The sequence below is a fragment of the Macrotis lagotis genome, chromosome 1, assembly GCF_037893015.1.
Source record: "Macrotis lagotis isolate mMagLag1 chromosome 1, bilby.v1.9.chrom.fasta, whole genome shotgun sequence".
NCBI lineage: Eukaryota > Metazoa > Chordata > Mammalia > Peramelemorphia > Peramelidae > Macrotis > Macrotis lagotis.
The window spans coordinates 423,851,546-423,874,503 of NC_133658.1; the positions used below are offsets into that span (position 1 = coordinate 423,851,546).

The 22,958-nt window shown below is 36.0% G+C and overlaps 1 protein-coding gene across 3 annotated transcripts in view; it reads right to left on the reverse strand.

Annotated features, from left to right (window-relative positions):
* The window catches only part of SETD3 (SET domain containing 3, actin N3(tau)-histidine methyltransferase), a 140,809-nt gene that overhangs the window by 117,221 nt on the left and 630 nt on the right, over nt 1–22,958 (reverse strand). Inside the window, exon 2 of one of the 3 annotated variants that reach the window (XM_074213049.1) lies at nt 1,135–1,245. The exons of the other annotated variants lie outside the window; for them this stretch is intronic. Within the exon in view, the coding sequence (XP_074069150.1) occupies nt 1,135–1,175 (41 nt within the window). The 5' untranslated portion in view covers nt 1,176–1,245. The remainder of the gene's footprint in view (nt 1–1,134; nt 1,246–22,958) is intronic. 3 annotated transcript variants of the gene reach the window in all.

Genomic DNA, 22,958 nt, shown 5'->3' on the forward strand with positions numbered 1-22,958 from the left:
CCTCTTAAAACCCTAAAAATGAAACCAATTTGCTTGCAGGAATGTCTTTTATCTCATTTAACTCCCTTAAAACTCTTTGGAGATATTAAAGTTCTTAAAGACACTTGTTTCTTTTCCCCCATAAGAATGTTATTACTACAGCAACATAAATTTACTCTTAGTTGTTCAAATAGATTTACCTTTCTAGGTTTCTTTGGACTCTTGGGTTTTGTATTTCAATGTGCCTACTCAGCTCTGGCCTTTTCATCTCAAATGCTTGAAAATCCTTTCTTTCATTAAAATTCCATTTTTCCTAGAGGATTATATTCAGTTTTGTAAGGTAAAGTGGTTATAAGTTTTTCTCTTTTACATTTTGGAATAACATATCCTAAGATCTTTCATTTACAGCAGAAGTTAAGAGTCTGATTGATCCTTGGTACTTGAACTGCTTCTTTCTGGATTGTAGTACCTTTTCTTTGGCGTGGAAGCTCTGCATTTTTTCTTATGACATTTAAAGGATTTTTCCTTTGGGTTTTTTCCAAGAGATGGAATGGAAAATTCCTTTTATCTTTTCTTTGCTTTCTGGTTCAAACAGATATGGGCAGTTTTAATTTATAGTTTTTTATAATATTGTATATAGGTTCCTTTTTTAAAAGTCCTGCTTTTCAAGTAGTCCAAAAATTCTTTTATTGTCTTTGACATCTTTTCTAGGTGAATTATTTTTAATGTAAGATAGCTTATATCATCTATTTTTTTTAACCTAATTGTTTCTATCTGCTATGGAGTCAATTCTAGAATTACTCAATTCTAGCTTTTCCAATAATCTAGTTTTTGAATAGAAATGCTTTTCTAAGTTATTTATTCTACCTCTAATTCTTTCCTCCAAGGCTTTTATTTATCTTTTACATCAATTCTTCTTGAAATTCATGTAACATTCATGAAAAAGTAATTTCTTCCTTTGAATGCCTGCTAACAATTATTGTGGAATTACTAGCTCCCTCCTTTTTGAAATCTTTAGATTTGCAACAAATTTTTTCACTGGTGGTGTTTTCTTTGACTTACTTATTTTTCTAACCTTCGTTACTGAATTAAGGCTTAGTACTAGGGACAACATTAACCTTGTTCCATTTTTTTGGATAGGGTAATCAGTCTTACCTGGTCTTGCCCCAGGTCATCAGGGTTTCCATGCTAACCATCTATCTCTTAGAGTTCAGCACTCTCCCTTCCATGTTTGAAATTCAAGGCACTGCATCCTCAGGGCTTTCTCTGGTATTTCAACAAAGGGTAAATAAAGGTTTGAATTCTGGACCTGGACTGTCCTTGTCTGTTGTTGTTACCCATGGCTTCCCAAGTGCCCACCCTCCTACTATTTCAACTCTTGCTGGTTCTATTCACTAAGCTTAGTAGATTGCACATATCCAATCTCTTGAACAAGAAGGTGGATCTCAATTGCTAATGGCTCCGCACATGGAGACTTCCTTTCTAATTGTCTGTGAATTTCTTGCAAACCTTTTCTGTAGTTCTGGGCCAGAAGTCACTACAGTTTTTAATTGGATTTCTTGATCTGAGTCAAGGGCAAACTTCAGGATTTTGCTAAAATAAATGAGGATATATAGCAGCTAAGTGGTCTATCTCCCACTCAGACAGCCACCTTGGTATAAGCTACCTTTCCAAGTTCTTATATACTTCATGGCACTGGTCCATAGTTTTATATCCACAAGGACTAGGTCTACAATAGCCAAAACTATAATGAGGTCAATTTAGTGGGATGGTATGGGGTAAGGAAAATTGGGAGTCATCTAAATAGCAAATTCCAACTTTGCGGGAGGAATGAAGAGAACTTGAAGGGCAGGGCCTAGGCAGGGGGGGACAAGGAGGAAAGAAGTCAAGGAGAAGAAAATATTAAAAGAGCTATATATACAAATGGAAGCTCTGAAATATAAGATAAAACCTTTTAGGAGTACATCACTGCATAGAAAATAAAATTCCAACAGAATGGGATTCAACAGATCGCAGTAGGCAATGAACCTAAGATATGACACATAGGAAACTTCTAGGTACAGTTTCTCTACAAATGCAAACAGGTATTAGAATCTGAAACTTCTGGTCTTAGAAAACCTACCTGGAGAGAAGGTAAATTAAAGACAGAAGAGAGAAAATGTGCTTTTTTATGCCCAATTCACCCATTACACGTCCTCCATAACAATCAAGAAAAATGTCATATTGAATCCTGATAGGAAAGGTCAAGAAAAAGTCAGAATGAGTCATTTCTTCAACTCAGGGTAGCACAGAAAGACAGAGGTCTGCAGAGACTGGAGTGGGGACTAGCAGGAACACAGAACAACAACAGTAGGGGTGAAAAAGCAGTCTAACACCTAGGAATGGTAAAGGAGCTGAGACTGAACATCAGGGCTGGAAACCCTGGGACAGAGAGGATCCCTGAGTCAGTGCTATGAACAAGAGTCAACTGGCAGTTCTATTATCCATTATCTGGGTCACAATTCCAGAGCAGAAAGGAACAGAAAGAAGATCCTAGCTATGAACAAACTAAGTTCTAAAAACTTAACTGTGTAGTGCTGAGCCCAAAAGCAGAGAAGGAAGGAAGGACTCAATTTTAACTTTTATCATTGTACATAAACCTATGGTGGAATAACTGGAGCAGGAAACTAAGACCAAAGGGGAGTTAAGCAGTTCAGTGAGTCTGAATCTGCCCAGCGGGCTAATGATGCCTGAGTCTAACAGAAGTCTACTGAAACTAACCATACTACAGTCAACCACACATAATCCAATAGTCCCAAACCTGGGTCAGGAATTTGTAAAAGCACAGATTTCTCTAAATCATATCACCTAGAAACTTAGAAGATCCCCACACTGAATTGTGAAAACAGCAGAAAGGCATAAAAAAAAAAGATGTAAGTAGGTTGAAGCAAGGAAGAGTTCACATAATGGTGGGGACAGTGGAAATGGAAATAAACATTTCAGCATCACTCTCAAGTGAGATAATTCAAGGAAGGGGGAAATAGGAAATATACACATATTGAGATAGAACAAATGATAGAAAGGCAGTAATCAAAAGCAAAACAGACAGGGTAAAAAAAGAAAAGGAGAAGCATCAGAAAATAGGATGGAGGGATATACACAGTTAGCAATCATAAGTGTGAATGTGAATGAAATGAACTCATCTATAAAAGACAAAAAAAAAGATATCAGAATGATTGGAAGCCAGAATCTAACAGTCTGTTCTGAAATGAAAGATATACATAAGAGTTAAAATAAGGAACTGAAGTAGAATCTATTATGCTAAGTAGCAATCGTGATCTCAGACAAAGTAAAAGCAAAAATTGAACTAATTAAAAGAAATAATCAGGAAAAGTATCAGAGACAATGAATTAATAGTAATACTGAATATAACTTGCACCAAACAATATAGCATTCAAATTTTAATGGAAAAGTTAAAAGAGTTAGAAGAGAAAATAGAGAACAAAACTGTATTACAGGGCAGCTAGGTGGTGCAGTAGATACAGCACTGGCCTTGGAGTCAGGAGGACCTAAGTTCAAATTAGATCTCAAACACTTAATAACTACCCAGATGTGTGACCTTGGGCAAGTCACTTAACTCCATTGCCTTGCAAAAAAATTAAATTAATTTAAAAAAAAAAGAATAAAAAAACTCTTATAAATTGACCACAAAATAAATAAGACATTAAAGAGATGCATAGAATATAAGAAAAGTTAGATATGATTACCCTCTGGTGAATGGAAATAAAGAGGCCTATTTATTAGAAGTGTCTAGCACCTTCACAAAAGTTGGCCTTATGGTAGGGCATAAACATCTCACAAGCAAATTAAGAAAAGTAGAAATATTATATGTATCTTTTTCTGACCATAATGCAAGGAAAAAAGTTACATTCAATAAAGGACTTTTGAAATACAGATATAAAATTAATTGGAAACTAAATAATACAATCCCAAAGAATTTGAATGTGTCAAAGATCAAATCATAGAAACAAATAATTTTATTAGTGATTTAGGCATTTTTCATATGGTCATTTTAGGATAAAAATAAGATTAGTCTGCAATTAAAATAACTAATCTAACCTAAACACACTATTGATGCCAAAACATGGGAAATGAGTAGGAGAAAAACCATAAATTACCACATTTCCTAAAAAAAAAAAAGCTTAATCAGTATAAATCAATAACCACAATAAGGAGACCAAAGAAACCTGGAGATTGTCAAAGGATGCTTGAATTCCTAGTCAAAGTGAGGAAATATTATAGCCAATGATAGTACCAGTTTAGAACAAACTCATTGATAAAATCAGGCAAAGGAACACGTTTATAAGCAATTTATTTCCTCACAATAAAAAGAAATGAAAAATAAAATTTATAGATGACTTGGTGAGAATTAATTGAGCTAGCTCAAGTTCATTGTGGGGTGGGAGATTAGAGAAAATTTGAGAGAGGAAAAGAAAAGAAAAATATAAAATATCTGTCAAAATTCCTCAACTTTTTTTTTCTCCAGAAGAGCCACCACACTTGGGTTCAAACATTAACATTGGTATATTGCATGAGTAAGTAGAAATCACATTAAACAATTTTACGGTTTTTTTGGGGGGGGGTCTTCTGATTGTATGGGGGAAGGGGAAGTATAGAATTTGGAATGGAACAAAAAAGAATTAAAAGTCTGTCTTAAAAATAAAAAAAAAAATTAAATCTAAAAAATCCTTATATTTAAAGAAAAATTGTAAAGAAAAAGCAGCTGGACCAAAATAGGTCAATGGGGAGGTTCAATCAGGAAGTAATTTTAGGGATAATAATTTAGTACCTTAATGGAAGGATATTGGTGCTTAGAAAAAGTCAGGGAAATTGCTGTGAAAAAATCAGAAGGTATCTGTGGCTGCCAACCTATATGCCTGATTATCTATCCTTGAGGAATCGTTTTAAGAACAGTCTACATACTTCAGGGCATACTTGATGGGGATACATGGGAGTGAAACAGAAGAGTTTTGTTTTTCTTTTTTAAGTTGTATCCTATAATGGACCTGGTGCGTGAAGTCACATGGTTGACTGAAGGGTAGAGATATAATAAGATCTCATTGTGCTTGTTGACTAAAGAAGGACATTTGATTCACTGGAGCAGAATAAATACTGCCTTAGGAATTCTTCTGCAGAAGGGTATCTCTTATAAATGTGCTGAAATTATATAGGACTTTTATAACGACATAGGTTGTAACACTACAGAGATGACTTGGTTTGATAACCTTCCAATTATTACCAAGATATAACACAGTAAAGTATGTGTTCATTATAGGTATTTGCTGTTATAATGGAGTATGTTCAGGACTGAGTTCAAAAGGAAAAGGGTATTTTTTATTATATATTTATCTATGGATAAAAAGATCCTAATGATGCTCTCAATTAATGATAATAAAATTTTGATTACATCAAGCACTACAACATCAGTCTCCTAAGTAAGAATAACAAAGGAAAACACAAATGGAAAAATAAACCCTGTTTTTCAGACAATATATAGTGGTATGGAGTTTGTTCATCAACATAAATACACACACACACACACACACACACACACACACACACAGAGTTATAATAACAGATATTTTAGATGGTCCAAAATTGAAAAGATGAGTCCTTTGGAAGAACTCTTGGAACAAAAGGGAAACAGTTTTGGGGAATGTATAGTACTTGTAATGATTCTGATCTCTTTCTAGAGCAAAAATAACCTATATTTTTTAACAGTAAAGTTTTTCTAGTGAGTGTCAATATGATGTAATGAGAGGGGGGAAAAAAAAACCTGTCCTCGCAATCAGGAAAACCTGTTTAAATTCTACCTTTAATGTATACCAGCTCTGTGCCCATGGGAAATTTTTTACCTTTCTTTGTTACCACATAGTCTAGAACACAGTAAATTATTGAAAAATGTTGTTTGATAGATTAATACTAATTGTTGATTCACTAAAAAGAAGTTGTTCCCAAAGTTTTAGGTCAGTTTTAAATTTTAATGGTTTAAAACTATTAAAATATTATTTTAAAAAATTAAATCTAAACTACACTATGTCTTTTGGGACTTCCTTAATTTATTTAAGTATCCATAAGGCACAAAATAGCCTAATGCATTCTAGAAGATACAATAAGATATATTCCTTACCATTAATGAAGCTATAATTTGGTTGAGGAGACAAGACACATTCAAACAAAGATAGGAGCTCTCATTCTAATGAGATTGAAAACTTATAAACAACTAGATACATATAAGGCAAATACAGAGTAGCTTGAAGGTAATCTCAGAAGAGAAGGTAGTTGGGGGAAGGGGGAGTAAGGAGATTGGAAAAACCTTCAGCCATTTGAACTGAGACTTGAAGAGAGTCAAGAAAACCAAGAGGTATAAGTAAGGAGGGATTATCTGAGATACAGTAAATAATCTAGTGTAGCTGAATTGAAGAGTGTGTGGAAAGAAGTATAAGAAAACTGGATAGATAGGAAGATAGGTTATGAAAACTTTAAAGCTTAACAGAAAACTATTTATGTGATCCTGAAGCTGGTAAAATATCCTTGCAATACTTTGTATAGGAGGAGACCTTAAAAAAAAATTGAGTGACTGCTGTCCCATTTAAATAGTAGTTTACATACTATCTTTAATACCAACTCAGAATTTCACTCTATATGGCATCAAAGTTACAATTTCTAGGTTACTGATGACAATTATTTCCTCCAGTGAAATCTATTCCTGTAGAAATCTTGTCTATTTTCCAATAATTGCCAATGGGGCAGGGAGGGGGTCCCTCAATGTGTTGTAAAAGTCCTCTTGATCCCATTCCCTTCAGGTGCATTCACCACCACACTCTTTCTTTACTACTCCTTTTCTTCTACCTACTAACATAACTGTTCATGACCCATCCTTTAAAAACAAACAAAACCAAACAAACAAAAACCATTTCACTTGATCCTGCCACTTAAGCAATAATCTACTATCATTCTTCCTTTTTCACTGCCAAGTTCCTTGAAAGAATAGTTCAAAATCACTGTCTCCAATTCCTAACCCACCATTCACTTATCAATCTCCTGAAATCTTACTTCAGGTGCCAGACTCAATTGATGCCACAATTCTCTACAAAATTATTAGTGACATCTTTAATTACTAAATTCTATACCATTGGCCTTCCCCCTTAACACACAATTAGTGCCTTGACTTCCATGGGCACTGCTCTCTTGGTTCTTCTACCTGGTCACTCCAACTCTATCTCTTTTGCTGGATCAACCTCCTCTTCTTACCCACTAGGAGTAGGCTTTCCCAAAGAGAATGCCTTGGGCCCTCTTCTCTTCTTGATCTACACTCACTCCCCAAGATGTAAGCACTTCCCAAGGGCTCTCTGTATAGATGATACTCAGCTAATCAAATGTTCATAAAGTTCCTTCTTTGAAAGATAATCTTTATGCTATGCCAAGGATAGTAGGTTGAAATCTATTTATGCTTTCTCCACTGCCTTTGGCAGTACAGACACTATAAACAAGTTAGTGTGAGAGATAAAGAAAAAGTACAAAATATTACATTCAATTTCAAGGATCTTAGACTCAGAGAGACAAAAAAATTTTGGAAAAGATTGAAGTTACAAAACAAGAAAACAGAGAAGTCATGTATCTAATTGACAGTATCTAACTGACAAATTATACAGAAAATAACTAAATTGGAACTACATGGCAGAGTAGATAGAGGACTGGCCCTGCAGTCAGGAGAATTTGAGTTCAAATTTGACCTCAGACACTTAATAATTACCTAGATGAGTGACTTGGCAAGTCACTTAACCCCATTGCCTTGCAAAAAACAAAATGAAAAAAGAAAAAAAGAAAACCATACCACCATTTTAAAGAGAAAATGAAGTTAAGAAATTTTTCCACTATTAAGGCAACAGAAGCCAATAATACTTACAATGTTCTTGACAATAGCATCCAAACATAATACATTACTTCAAGATATTTACTTATGTATTATATCCATTTAAATGCAAGTCATATGACAAAAAAACTTGGATAAACAAATAGTGACATCTTAGTAATTTAAATTATACAATAATGACTAGTCAAATGTTACTGTTTTCCAAGGATGACACCTAATCTAGTAATACCTTTATAGGATCTACAATGGGTCATGGAGAAAACGAACATTTAAAGTCCTCCAACTATAAACAAAGATAAAAACATTTGGAAAAAAGTCATTTTCTTTTTAAAAAATCTGTTTTTTAGAAGTACATAATTTTAGTTCATACATTAAACTGAATAGTGCTATATTGCAGCTGCACACCATTAAAAAAAAAATCAAAAATAAAAAGGATATGCATTTTGTTTTTCCTGGAAAATGTTACTTTCAACTAAACACAACACAAATAAACATTTTTGATTACATTTATTTGATGATTTATCCAGGAAATCTTAACTCAAACATAGCATCTGTTTTTCAGTGTAGTCCTACATTTACCCAATTTTACAGTTGGTTTAGTTATAGAACAGAATAGTGATCTCTTCAAACCTCAAGCAATACAGCTGTAAAGTTTAATTGAAGAGAGTAAAAGAGGTAGAATCCTTTATAAAGAAAGAATTGGAAATTTTCAACCAATTTCATTAAAAATCTAAAGTGTTGGGGCGGCTAGGTGGCATAGTGGATAAAGCACTGGCCTTGGAGTCAGGAGTACCTGGGTTCAAATCCAGTCTCAGACACTTAATAATTACCTAGCTGTGTGGCCTTGGGCAAGCCACTTAACCCCATTTGCCTTGCAAAAAGAACCTTAAAAAAAAAAATCTAAAGTACTAAAATAGCATCCCAATTTATTTTGTCTCTGAGTCTACCATCTTCCAGTGAAATCCATTCACACCTTTATCCTGAATTAATCTTGTCTGTTTTCCAAGCATTGCCCCACAGGATAAGGAGGGGGTCTCTCAATATGTTTCAAGAAGTGCACTCAGGGGGCGCAGCCAAGATGGCAACAAGAAGGGATGGAGTCTTAGGCACTCTCTGATAAAACTCATAAGCTAAGGACTCTTAAACTTTCGAGAGACAGAACCCACAGAGGGACCCAGTGAGGCAGTTCTCCTACTCAAGGTAACCTGGAAAAGAGCAGAAAGGCTCTGCTCCCTGGGTCGAGGGGCAGCCACCAGAGGGGTGGCCCGGCACAGCCAAAGAACTTCAGCCTCCTGGAGGCAGCACCAGGGCGCTGGGAGTCACAGCTCACAGAAGCGGGGGAGTCTCCTGAGCTGCACCCCAGGGAGCACCCACCGGCACAAAGTGGGGGAACAGCAAGGGACCTCTGCCAGAGCTAGCACTTGGAGCCCAGCCCTCAGGGCACACAGAAAGCAGCTTGGTCTTTCTGCAGCCCAGATAAGGAAACAGAAGCAGGCCGAGCCGGTAAGCAGGAGCCCCCAGGGCATGAGCCCATTGAGCTGAGGGAGGGGAGTGAAGAGAGACTGCAGGGTTCTGTCCTCTGCCTCTGGAACAGGACTTTGGGGCTCTGACCACATTCAGATCCTGAGCGCAGTCTAGGCCCCCCCATAGAACAGCAGGACCCCCCTCCCCACCTCAACCCTGTGGCAGAGGGGGGGTACTTATGGTCATTCACAGACCAGGAGGGAGAACAGAGCCTCACACACTGAGACCCTTGTGGGAGTGTCCCAAAAGCTCAGGAAGCACCCCAAAACCAGACCCAGGCTGGGAAAATGAGCAAGCAGAGAAACAAAAGGAAGACTATCGAGAAATACTGTACAAATGAGGCCAAGAAGGATCAAAATACTCAGTCTGAAGATGAGGAAGCACAAGCTCCTGCATCTAAAGACTCCAAGAAAAACAGAAATTGGACTCAGGCTATGACAGAGCTCAAAAAAGACTTTGAAAATCAAATGAGGGAGTTGGAAGAAAAACTGGGAAAAGAAAAGGAGATGCAGTTAAAACATGAAAATGAAGTCAGCAGCTTAGTCAAGGAAATCCAAAAAAATGTTGAAGAAAATAGCATGCTAAAAAAAACAGCTTAGGTCAAATGGATAAAACAGTTCAAAAAGTTATTGAGGAGAAGAATGCTTTAAAAAGCAAAATTGGCCAGATGGAAAAAGAGATAAGAAAACTCTCTGAGGAGAACAAATCCTTCAGACAAAGAACAGAATTCAGGGAGATTGATGAATTTACCAGAAATCAGGAATCAATACTTCAAAACAAAAAAAATGAAAAATTAGAAGAAAATGTGAAATACCTCAATTGAAAAAAACAAGTGATATGGAAAACAGACTTAGGAAAGATAATTTAAAAATTATTGGAATACCTGAAAGTCATGATCAGGAAAAGAGCCTTGACATCATTTTCAAAGAATCACTACAGGAAAATTGCACTGATATCCTAGAAGCAGAGGGCAAAATAGAAATGGAGAGAATCCACCAATCCCCCAGAGAAAGAGATCCCAAAAAACCAACCCCCAGGAATATTATATAGCCAAGTTCCAGAACTCCCAAGTCAAAGAGAAAATATTACAAGCAGCCAGAAGGACACAGTTCAAATATCATGGAGCTGCAGTCAGGATCACACAGGACTTAGCAGCAACTACATTGGAAGTTCGTAGGGCTTGGAATACAATATACCAGAAGGCAAAAGAGCTTAGAATGCAGCCAAAAATGAACTACCTAGCAAGGCTGAATGTCCTCTTCCAGGGAAAAAGATAGACTTTCAATGAACCAGGGGAATCTCAAATGTTCCTTTTGGAATGGCCAGAGCTGAACAGAAGGTTTGATCTTCAGATACAGGACTCAGGTGAAGCATGGAGATTGGAGGAGGCGGGGGGGGGGGGGGGGGGGGGGGGGGGGGGGGGGGGGGGGGGACTTAATGAGGATGAACTGCATGTATTCCTGCATAGAAAAATGACACTGATAATATTCATATGAACCTTCTCAGTTAACAGAGCAGGTAGAGGTAGCTTTTATAGTTGAAGCACAGGAGAAAGCTGAATTCGAAGATAAAAATATGGTGTAAAAATGGAGTCAAAAGTAAAAAAGGGAAATGGAATAGGAGAAAGAAAAAGGAGTGGGGGAATAGTCCAAGATATTTCACATAATAAGATTTTTTTTTATTACAATGAGCTATTGCAATGATATGGAAGGGGGGAGGCAAGGGGGAAATGAGGGAACCTTTGCTCTCATCAGAGATGGCTAGGAGAGGAAACAGCATATATATTCAATGGGGTATAGACATCTGGAGTAAGAAGGAGGGGGGAGCAGGGGGAAGGGGTGGGGATGTGAATAAAGGAGGAGAGGATGGACCATGGGGGGGAGAGAGTGGTCAGATATAACATTTTCTTTTTTACTTCTTGCAAGGGGCTGGGATTGGATGGCCTGCCCAGGACCATAGGGCCAGGTGGATTCTGGGCCTAAGGGGTGATATGGGGGCTCAGGGCTTCTTGGCCCCAGGACCAGGGATCTGTCTGCTGTACCACTCAGCGACCCTATAACAGAGTCAGAGTGAAAGGAGAGAGAAAATAGAGTACATGGTAGTGGAGAAATAAGAAAGGAGGGAGTTGCGATCAGCAATGGCAAGGGTGGAAAAATATGGAAGTAACTTTTGTGATGGACTTATCATAAAGAATGTGATCCACCCATGACAGAGTTGTTGGTGTTGGAACAAAGACTGAAGCACATTTTTGGATATTATTATTTGGGGGAGGGTGCAGGGCAAGTGGGGCTGGTTGGTCTGCCTGGGGCCACATAGCAGGGTGATCTTTGGGTGTCTAGGGCCGGATTTGGACCCAGGTGCTCCTGGCTCAAGGGCCAATGCTCTGTCTGCCACCCAGCCACCCCTACTATTATTACTATTTTATTTTATTTTGGGTCTTTTTTTTCCTTCTTTTTGGTTTTTGCAGGGCAGTGGGGATCGGGTGGCTTGCATGTCACACGGCTGGGTGATTGTTGGGTTTACGAGGCTGGATATGGGCTCCAGTGCTCGTGGCTCCAGGGCTGGTGCTTCGTCCATTGCGCCACCTGGCCATACCTACAATTATTACTATTGTTTTTATTTTAATTTTTTCTCTCCCCTTTACTTTTTTCACCCAAGCAAGTCTATCTATATTCATGGGGGGAGGGGTATTTTGTTTACTTGTAAACAAGAATATTTTATTAATGTAAAAAAAACACATTTGTACAAAATGAGAATAAAAAATAAATTAAAAAAAAAGATTTATAATATATAAAAAAAAAAGATGTGCTCTTGATCCTCCCATTCCCTCCAGGAACATTCATCCCCAACTATTCCCATTCTTTACAATTTTCCATTTTCTACTACTTACAAATGTAACTATGTATGATCTAACCTGTAAAAATGAACAGTGAGCATATATTGTATATGTTTCTTGCCCTCAAAAATATGTCACAGACATGAGATACAAATATTTTAAAAATAATAATTTTCTGTGCATACCCTTTGACCACTACTACTGGGTCTATACCCTGAAGAGATGATGAAAAAGGGTAAAAACATCACTTGTATAAAAATATTTATAGGAGCCCTGTTTGTGGTGGCAAAAAATTGGAAATTAAATGAATGTCCTTCAATTGGGGAATGGCTTAACAAACTGTGGTATATGTATGTCATGGAACACTATTGTTCTATTAGAAACCAGGAGGGATGGGAATTCAGGGATGCCTAGAAGGATTTGCATGGACTGATGCTGAGCAAGCTGAGAAGAACCAAAAGAACACTGTACACCCTAACAGCAACATAGAGGTGATGATCAACCTTGATGGACTTGATCATCCCTTCAGTGTAACAACTAGGGACAATTTTGGGCTATCTGCAATGGAGAATACCACCTGTATCCAGAGAAAGAATTATGGACTTTGAACAAAGACCAAAGACTATTAGAAATCAATTAAAAAGAAAATGAAATTAAGAAATTTTTCCAGGGGAAGCTAGGTGGCACAGTGAATAGAGCATTGGCCATTGGAGTCAGGAGTACATGGGTTCAAATCCGACCTCAGACACTTAATAATTACCTAGCCATGTGGCCTAGGGCAAGCCACTTAACCCCACTGCCTTGAAAAATCTAAAAAAAAAAAAATTTCCACTTTTAAGGCAACAGAAGCCAATAATACTTACAATGTTCTTGACAATAGCACAAAACATAATAAATTACTTCAAGATATTTACTTAAATAGTCAAATTAGACAATTAGAAAAAAGTTAAATTATTATGTAATTTTACTATCCCATACTTTATTTTTATTCCTTAAGGATATGATTTCTCTGTTATCACATTCAACTGAGATCAACATATAACAGGGAACCAATGTAAAGACTAACAAAATGCATTCTGTGGGGGGTGGGGGAGGGAAGCAAGACTGGAGGGAAAACTGTAAAACTCAAAATAAATAAAAACTTTCTTAAAAAATAAAAAGGAAAAGAATCATTTTCTAGATGCATTTGAATGCTCAGAACTGAATAAAAGGATAAAAATAAATAAAATCTTTATTTGTCTTAAGAGAAAAAAATCTATTTTAATGTGAACATCAAGTCAATTTATATATTTACTTGAGGAAAGTATACTATCTTACAAATAGTAGGTGTTTAAGAAATGCTTTTTAAAAAATTTTGGAAGCAGCTAGATTCAAATCCAAGCTCAGACCCAATTTTAGTGAAATTTGGTGAAAATGTCCAATTATAACACTATTTTATTCTATAGCTAAACAAACTGCAAAATTGGGTAAATGTAGGACTACACTGAAAAAACAGATGAAATTTTTGAGTTAAAGTTTTCTGGAGCTGTGATCCTCAGGCAAGTCATTTAACCTCACTGTCTCATTCAAAAAAAAAATACTTGAACTGAGATAAACTCCATGCAGCAACCTGATTTTAAATTAAAAAGTTTTTAAATGAACTTACTTCATAATTTCTGATCTATTTACATATAATTTCTAGTTAACCTTCAATTCTAATACAGTTAAAAGTGCTTTATGAGAGCAGGCACTCACTTATATCTAATTTATCTTCCTTACTGCCTAGCATAGTGCTCTCCATACATCAAATCATTAATTATAAAATAAACAATGGTTTTAATGTTAAAAGAAACTTGCAAATTTTTTTAATCTTATTACTTCCTAATTTAAGTGCTTCTAAAATTGAGTTTTCTTAAGTCTGAGTGCATACTTAAATCCTTCTGCCAAGAAGTAAACCTCAAAGTATACATTTCACCAAACAAATGCTTAATATCATAAATCTTGGAGAACATCTAGTTTAAGTTCACTCCCCAAAATCAAGAATTTGTTTCTTCAGTAACTTTGACAAATGGTCTTCTCTAATGACAGATACTATTAAACAGCTCTAATTCAACAGGATTCAAAGAAAGGATGTTAGAAATTATCTAGTTTCATACAATGAAATCAAAGCTCAGAAAGAGGAAGTGATTTACCCATACTCCACAGGGAGGATCAAGAACAGGATGCAAATCCAAGTTAACTTCAAATTCAATATTATTTCCATTGATTTGTCATTCTTTAGTCTAAGACATATTTCCACCCAACTGTCTTCAGGAAACAAGAAACTGCTTTGAAGATTTTTAAATTTTTCTAATTGGGATATAGAACTCTGGTTCAACTAAATATTGCTCATCAACATCCTCAAAGATTAATCACCCACATTGTGGTTGGTCCTAGAGTAAGGAAAAGTCTTACTGTCTAAAGGCTGGTGGTTCCATAAAATATGTGCACCAGAATTATTTTTTTTTGCTCTTTTTAGTGTACAAAGTATAGTAGCTGAGCAATTAATTTCATTTAAGTAACTGGGGAAGAGCACCAAAATATCAATATCCCACTGTACTTGATAGTCTCCTAGATTAGGGCAAGGAACTGAGGAAGAATGGAAGAAAAATTGTATATATTTGACAATAAAACATTGTGATTTAATGATCTCTCCTAGACTTTCCCCAAGACACTTCTCCAATCATTCTAATCTTCTTGTATCTCATACACCTGTACATAAAACAAAATTAAGCAAATAAATTTTGAATATCTGTTGATTTGAAGTAGCTCATCTACAGCATTTTGGTCAGTCACCACTAACCACAATCTGATCTATAAAGATCTGAGCTTAGGACCTCAACAGATATAAGGCTGTGGATATTTCAGCAAATCATAAAAGGGGACATTGTCCTATTTAGACAGCTCTGGGTTAAGGATCAGAATTCCCAAGTTTTCATATCTGCACAGTTATAAGCCTCTTTCCTAAATTAATGAAGATGTAGTGAGGTAGCTACCCTTGGGTATTCAGGATGTCTATATGAAACAGCCTCAGACACTGGCCACTTAGTAGCCATGTGACCTTGGGCAAGTCACTTAATCCTGATTGCCTCGAATCCAGGGGATCTCCAGTCATCCTGATTCATAGCTGGCCACTGGACACAGATGGTTCCAGAGGAGAAAGTGAAGCTGGTGACAGCACAACCCCCTCACTCAAATCCAATTCATGTGCTTGTCATGGCATCATCTGGTCTTCTTCAGAATTGAAGGACGAACATTACTAAGAAACAATCTGTTGTTATTCAGTCATTTTTTAGTCATATCTGACTCTTATGACCTCCCCATTTGGGTTTTTCTTGGCAAAGATACTAGAGTGGTTTGCCATTTCATTCTCCAGTTCATTTTACAGATGAGGAAACTGAAGCAAATAGTATTAAGTGACTTGCCCAGAGTCACACAGCTAGGAAGTGTCTGAGGCTAGATTTGAATTTAGGAAGATGGAGTTTTCTTGACTGCAGGGTCAGCTCTCTATCCATTGTGCCACCTAAGTAACCCAAATCAACTTAAAACCTAATAAAAAAAATTAAGTAACAAAGAAGAGATGCAGTTGTCATCATTCCATTCCAATCAATGAGAGAATGGAGGACTAAGCTATTGTGTTTGTATTCTTCTTTTTCTTATTTTCTAAAAGGAAAGACAATGTTACAACCACATATTCATTCCTAATACATAATAACAGATTATTTTGTTTGAAAAGTCAAATTTATTACTTTTAATAACCAACAGTGTTGTTAAAGACATTAACAAAGGATCTTAGGTCAGGCAAAAAATAAGGAAATCAATGACATTCTCATACTCCTAAATTAGCTGTCATCTTGAGCAAAATACTAAATTTCTCTAAATCTTAATAAAGTTTGTTTTACACTACATGACTTGGAAGCTACATCAACACAAATTTTCTCATAATCTGGGGGAAACAGTGGATTCCTACAGGTGATATACACAATCAGGAAAGGTATTCAAGATCTCTCAAATATCTCTGAGATTAAATTAAGACTGTGGGGTAATGTACTTTTGTCATTGAAATCTGCCTGTTTGCTTAAACAAATGATAAAAGTGTTGACCAGTTCCAGCTAGTGAAAAAAGAAGCTTTAAGTGGTCCAATTTCAGGTAGAAGGAGGGCCAATTAACCTCATTACATCACTCTCTTTAAAGCAAAGAAAAAAGCCAAGATAGCATGAATAGCCGATATAAGTACAATGAATGATTTAGTTCCTCACTATGATGTGAAGAATGCAATATAAAGAAAAATCTTTAAGGATCTGAATGAACTGCATACCTTTCTAGTCCAAGTAGTGTCCTATCTCTTCTGGGTCAGAGCACTAAGTTATCTATGAAAAATTAGAGTTGAATTAGACTTCTACGCAAAAGCATTCAGAATCATAATCTTTCTATCCAGTCTCCCTTACATATTGCATAGTAAGTTAAAAAATCCCTTGCTGCAACTTCTAGTGGTCCTAATTTTCCTTTTCAGAGCAATCTTTCCCTTAACTGACCTTTCAGATAAGTGAAGGGCACTAACAAATCACAACTCTTTAGAAAAAAGGGATTTTTCATTTTTTTATTTGTATCCTTAGCTCCTGGTGATGTTCTATTAATGTTTCAAGATTCAGAATATCAATGTTCCCTTAAGAAGAGTGATTTCCAGAACTGATATGACTAGGACAGAGTACAAAGAACCAATTATTATACTTCATCTAGACATTACATTTCTATAAATTCAGTTAAAGTTTACCTTTTTATTGAGTTTATAGCTAAGCCCCTAAGTTTTTTCTTTTTTTTTCTTTTTTTTTTAGGTTTTTGCAAGGCAAATGGGGTTAAGTGGCTTGCCCAAGGCCACACAGCTAGGTAATTCTTAAGTGTCTGAGCCCGAATTTGAACCCAGGTACTCCTGACTCCAGGGCCAGTGTTTGATCCACTGTGCCACCTAGCTGCCCCACCTAAGTTTTTTCAAATGAATTATTGAATTGATCTGGGTCTCCCCCATCTCATACTTATACAGATTTTTTGAACCTAAAGGGAAGATTTAATATTTGTACCTGTTAAATTTTATCTTATAAGTTTTAGCCTTAAGTTTCAAATGCTTATTTTCTTATGCAATATATTTGCTACTCCTCTAAATTTATCAACCACAAGTTTTGTAAAATCTCACTCATCAAACATCATCATCTTAACTCATCAAACTTGTTGATGAACATAATGAATCAAGATGTGAGGATGGGTTAAGTCTTGTGATAGGCTCCCAATAACTTTCCTCCAGGATGACAATACATTGATCAAAACTCTGAATGAAGTTCTTCGATTATCTAAGAATTCATCAAACTAAACAGGTTTGTGACAGTATCACTTTTCATAGATTCTGTGGCTGCTATACTAATGAGTATTCAAATGTTCAGACCAATGAGAAAATCCCACCCAAACACTCTTTCTTCCACTGGACTGGCTTCACAGAGAGCTCACATAAGTAAAGAGCTGACAATACTCTAATATGGTTATGAGTCTCTAACTATGCCATCTTCTTTGATAATGAAGGACAAGAAGCAAATAGAACATGAACCATGTAAAGGAAAAGATAAAGTTGCAACATTCAAAAAGTTAAAATGAAAGTACTATGGTCTTCGGGAAGACTACAAATTATAGTTTAGTCAAAGGATACATTGTAAATGTAAATAGGACATAATGCACTACACATAAGGAATGATGTGAAATTTTCATCCTGAAAGTGTTTTATCTTAACAAGCCATGTAGCAAGTGGAGAAAAACAGAAAAATCTGAGTGCTACACTGGTATTCATAAATTGTAAAGTTTAAGACCTGAAGGAAATACCCAATACAGAAAAAGGTGTTTCATCATGGAATTTACAAATGATAAGGCTTTATAGTTTAGTCTTCAATTTATTCCTGAAAAACTTTTGACATGGAGAGGTTAAGTACCTTGAAATCAGCTAAAATTGTTCCTTCAAATTGTTTCATTATGAGGCTCACTACTCAAAATCTGTTGTCAGGGTCTGCTGTCAAGATCTGTTAAATTTCACCTTTACAAGAGCTCTCCAATACATGAAGTTGCCATGTGAGGCTCTCATCACCTCACTGTTGCAATAACATGCTGGTAAACCTAACTGCCCCAAGCCTCCCAGGATTTACACCCCAAGAAATGTGTATTTTTTGATTCAGTAACAATGACTTTCTTGTTCCAAGAACAAGACAGTCCATCTCTGAGATCCTGGCATTTTCTTTGGTTGTCCCTCATGCCTGGAATGCATGTGTGTGTGTGTGCTCAGGAGGAGCTGAGTTCAGGCCTCCCATTACATCCAGGACTATCTCCAGTCATCTAGATCCATATCTGGCCACTGGACCCAAATGACTCCCAAGAAGAAAGTATAGCTGATAACTTTGCAACAGCCCCCCCCCATTTAAATGCAACTCACGTCATGACATCACTTCCCTGTTGTCATAGTTCTCTTAGAGAAGGAAGGACAAACAGTAACAAAAAAATACAAAATTCAGTCTTAAGTTTCTAAAGAAGGGAAAACAGATAATTCTCCCAAATATTCTACGTCATTATGTCTGACTTTAGTTTCATTTCTATTTCATTATTTTTTGAATTGGCACCTGTTCTATATAGAGGCCTTTACATCACATCACACAGTGTTGAGCTTTCAATCAGGAAGAGGCTTTTAATCCTGTCTCAGGCAATTAAAAGTGATAAGTCTCCAGACAAGTCACAGTCTCCAAGTCTGAATTTCTCCTCTATACAAGGGGGTTAACAGCATCTTTCTCCCAGGATTATTGTGAGGATCACCATGTAAAATGTAAATGTTTGTTTTTAATCATCAAGTGCTTAATACGTGCTATAGTTGTTGTTGCTATTACTATTATACATTACCTTTCATCTTACATCCATGATCATGATATCCTAGGATCTCTGTGACCCTTCTCAGAGGATCTAAAAGGTGAAATTTTTTTTCATAATAATACTAAGATATTATAATTTCTAATATAGTAAATACTGATAGATGCCATAGGTGTGCTAGATCCAGCTTGCACCAACTTTGCCAATTGTTAAATTTTTCAGTATGAATAGTTAACTTTAGAAACAGTAATTTGTGTTGGTAACAGTTTATATAAAGTGGAAGAAAAAATATTAATAACGCAACTTTATTAAACTTAAGAGTATTATGTGTACTTTTTTTCAGAGAGTCAGTTGTTAAAATATATATCAGTATATCCTTGGATATAACTCACACAAATTAAAGCTCCTTGGGCAGTAGATAACTGAGATCATCAATAACTTTTATAAGAATAAAGGGGTCCTGAAACCAAAAAAGATAAACACTCAATTCAACCCGATCATGGGGAAAAAATCACTAGTTTGGACCAAAAAAAAATTAATAATCTCACATTTACAAAATGCTTTAAAGTTTACAAAATATTTTCCCCAGAACAATCCTGTGACAAGGGGAAGGAGCATTCCAATTTTGCATTACCTTTATTATTAGACTTTTGTTTTTCTTCCTTTCTAATTACTGATATTTTAAATTGTAGTCTTCAAAAAAAGCTATTAAAATAATTCTGTGATTCAACATTGAGGGACAACTAAAGACTACAGGAATATATATATATATATATATATATATATATTTCTTTTTAAAGAAGCAGGGGCTGTTAAGTGTCTGAGCCTGGATTTGAGCTCAGCTCCTCCTGACACCAGGGCCTTTGCTCCATCCACTGTGTCACCAAGCTGATCAGGAATACAGTTTTAAACTTTACTCATAGTCACAATTAAATATCGTAGCCACACCTCCAAAATCTAAGGTCAAGACTTTTTCTACTATACCAAATTTCTAACACAAAGTTTTCTCTCAAATGGAAATATGATCAGGATAACTAACACTTAAATGTACCTTTAAAAACATAAAAGTTGGACATCATTGGTCTAGAATTCACATTTACTCAAATAAAAATACTCAAAAAAGTAGCTCCAAACTTAAGTACAAATGAATATAAACTCACTTTAGAAATAAGAAAGGAACAACATAAGGAAAGCAAGCCAAAAACCACTAATTTATTCCTCTGTTTGAAACCTATGAAGCAAAAAGGGAAAGTGAATTTTTAACAGGTCTTCAAAATCTGTTTACTAAAGAAACAAAATTGTTGCTAACTTTTCTACTAAAGAAACAGAATTACTAAACACTGAGAGGGAGAGGGGATGGACAGGTGATTTCACTTGATACAGGTGAGGAAATTCCCACTGTCAATGCAAATAGCATCTTATTGGCAACTTAAGTCTCAAAGAGTTGCCTAGAGAACAGGGAGATTAAAGTGATTTACCCGAGGCAACAGATGCAGTATAGTTAAGTGAACTTAAATTTAGAACTTCCAGGCTCAGAGGCAAGCTAGTTCTCTAACCACCACACCCACCCTGCCTCTTAAGCAACATATATCTATTAAAAATGAAAATTCATATTCAGTAGCACATAGTGTTAATGCATATTGAATGATTTTCAAATCGATTCTCTTATATAAAGCTGTCAGGTCCAAGAAAAATAAAGATTCTTCATAGAAACCAAGCAAAAGATTTGCTCATTTTCTCAATTAATGCAACATCAAAAAATAGTTTTTTGCTAGAAAAGCATCAGATTTCAACCTAGGCAAAAACGAAAAAAAAAAGAAAAAAGTAAGTACTGCAATATGCTTGCACAAAAATTAGCAATATTATTCCTGATCATATTTGGGATGGATGAAAGAATGAATGAATGATGCTCACATCTTATTTCCCACAAAGTACTATTTCACCAATAAAAGGTGTGTGTGTGTGTGTTTATGTGTATAAAGGGAAAGTACTATATAGAGTGTTCACTAGAGTCATGCTGAAAAGTTTGTTAATGAATTATATAAGCTAGGTAGTTCCCTGAAAAAAATGTACTTTGAAAAGCATTGTTCTAACTCAATGTTTTTAAAAAATGAAAAGGAATTTGGAAAACTGGATTACTTCACTAGGCCATTTAGTACTAATTTGGAATATTTACCTAATACCTATGTACACATACAGCTGCAACTAAACCACATGCAATTGATATACAGTGACTAGACCCCAGAATTGAATAAGAATAAAAGTGGGTTTAATGAAATATGGGAAACATTAAAGTTATTATAACAACTCCAAGTTTCTCAATAAAACAAAAATTCAACCTTTTATGCACCAAGAGTCTAGGTGATACTTTATGATATAAATAATAAATAGAATCTCTAAGGGCATACCAAAAGCTAATACAAAGTAGGATGCTATTTTAATGAAGATTTACATATAAGCAGCAAGCAAAAAAAAAATCAACTAAGAAACAAAAAAAGAGATGGGTTAATCATATATTGATAGTGATTGTTAGCAGGCAGCTGTTACTGGTACTCATATCTTGTCAAAGTAACTAGAGAAGGCCTCTGCAAGCCTCCTCATGGAGCATATACAGGAAGAGAGGAAAAGTCACAAAGAATGAAGTGGATAAATTGCAACCTGTACCACTGGAGGGAGTATCTATATCAATGAGATGTATGAAATACTGAGGGTTAAAAGTTACTGACAAATGATTCACTTTGCTTCTCAGATATGTTAAAATTGTCATTTCTCATCAAAAGTTTTGGGAAAACTTCTCCTCTTTTAAAAAATAAAGCCTTAGAAGATTTTGTTAAAAACAGAAAGAACATAAAAGAAAATTATGTAAATGTGCTTTTATTTAAAAAGAAAATAAAAATCACTAATAGGAGGGGTAGAGATAAAATTCTTCCACTAAAATCATTCATTTTGCATTTAATTTCTAGATTATGATCAGAAATTTGTTGAGGAAATATAATTATAAAAAAGGAAAACATTCACATATTTCATTATGGTAGTTTCTGATTAGGAGTAGAAGGGGGTGAGGGAAATGAAACTCGAAAATTAATGGCTACTCCTCTCTACCAAGTGTTAAATTTGAGGACGCAAGGAAGCACTGAATAAAGCTGTGAGTAAAAGTAAGAGATACAATGGAAGGGATCTTTTGGAGGTCATAGTCCAGTCCCCCTCATTTTATAGTTGAGGACAGAAGTTTAGGCCTAGAGTTCCACATAGCTTAGTTAAAGGTAAACTCGGACTGCAACCAAGTAAATTATGTTCCTCCCTAGTAAGCATATGTGTATGGAATAAGAGGACTTTTTTCTAAGAACAAATAGTACTTATTTTCTACCACTTTCCTATAGTAGTTGAAAAAGCTGGCGGGGGGGGGGGGGGCCGAGGAAGAGAATATTTCTCTGAGAACCCTGTTTAAGGTAGCAGGAGTTGGTAGAAGAGAAAATGCTCTTTCCTTTCCTACTGGAGTGGGTATTGAGAGAAAGGAAGGAAACACAATGAGGAACAGTCGGGGGGAGGGGGTGCAGATGCAACATGAAATCTAGTTTTAGGCCTTGGATTCCATTCCCCAGAGTGGCACAAGGAAGGGCAGTGCAGCGGGAGCCCTAAGTTGACTCTGCACCGAGATAAGGGATTTCGAGGGAGGAGGGTCCCAAGGAGCCGAAGCAGACGCAGAGACCTAAAAGGAAGGGGCGCGGGGCACGGGCAGTGACAGAAGACAAAATGACAGACAGGAAACTGGCAGCCCACGGCTGGTGGGGGCGG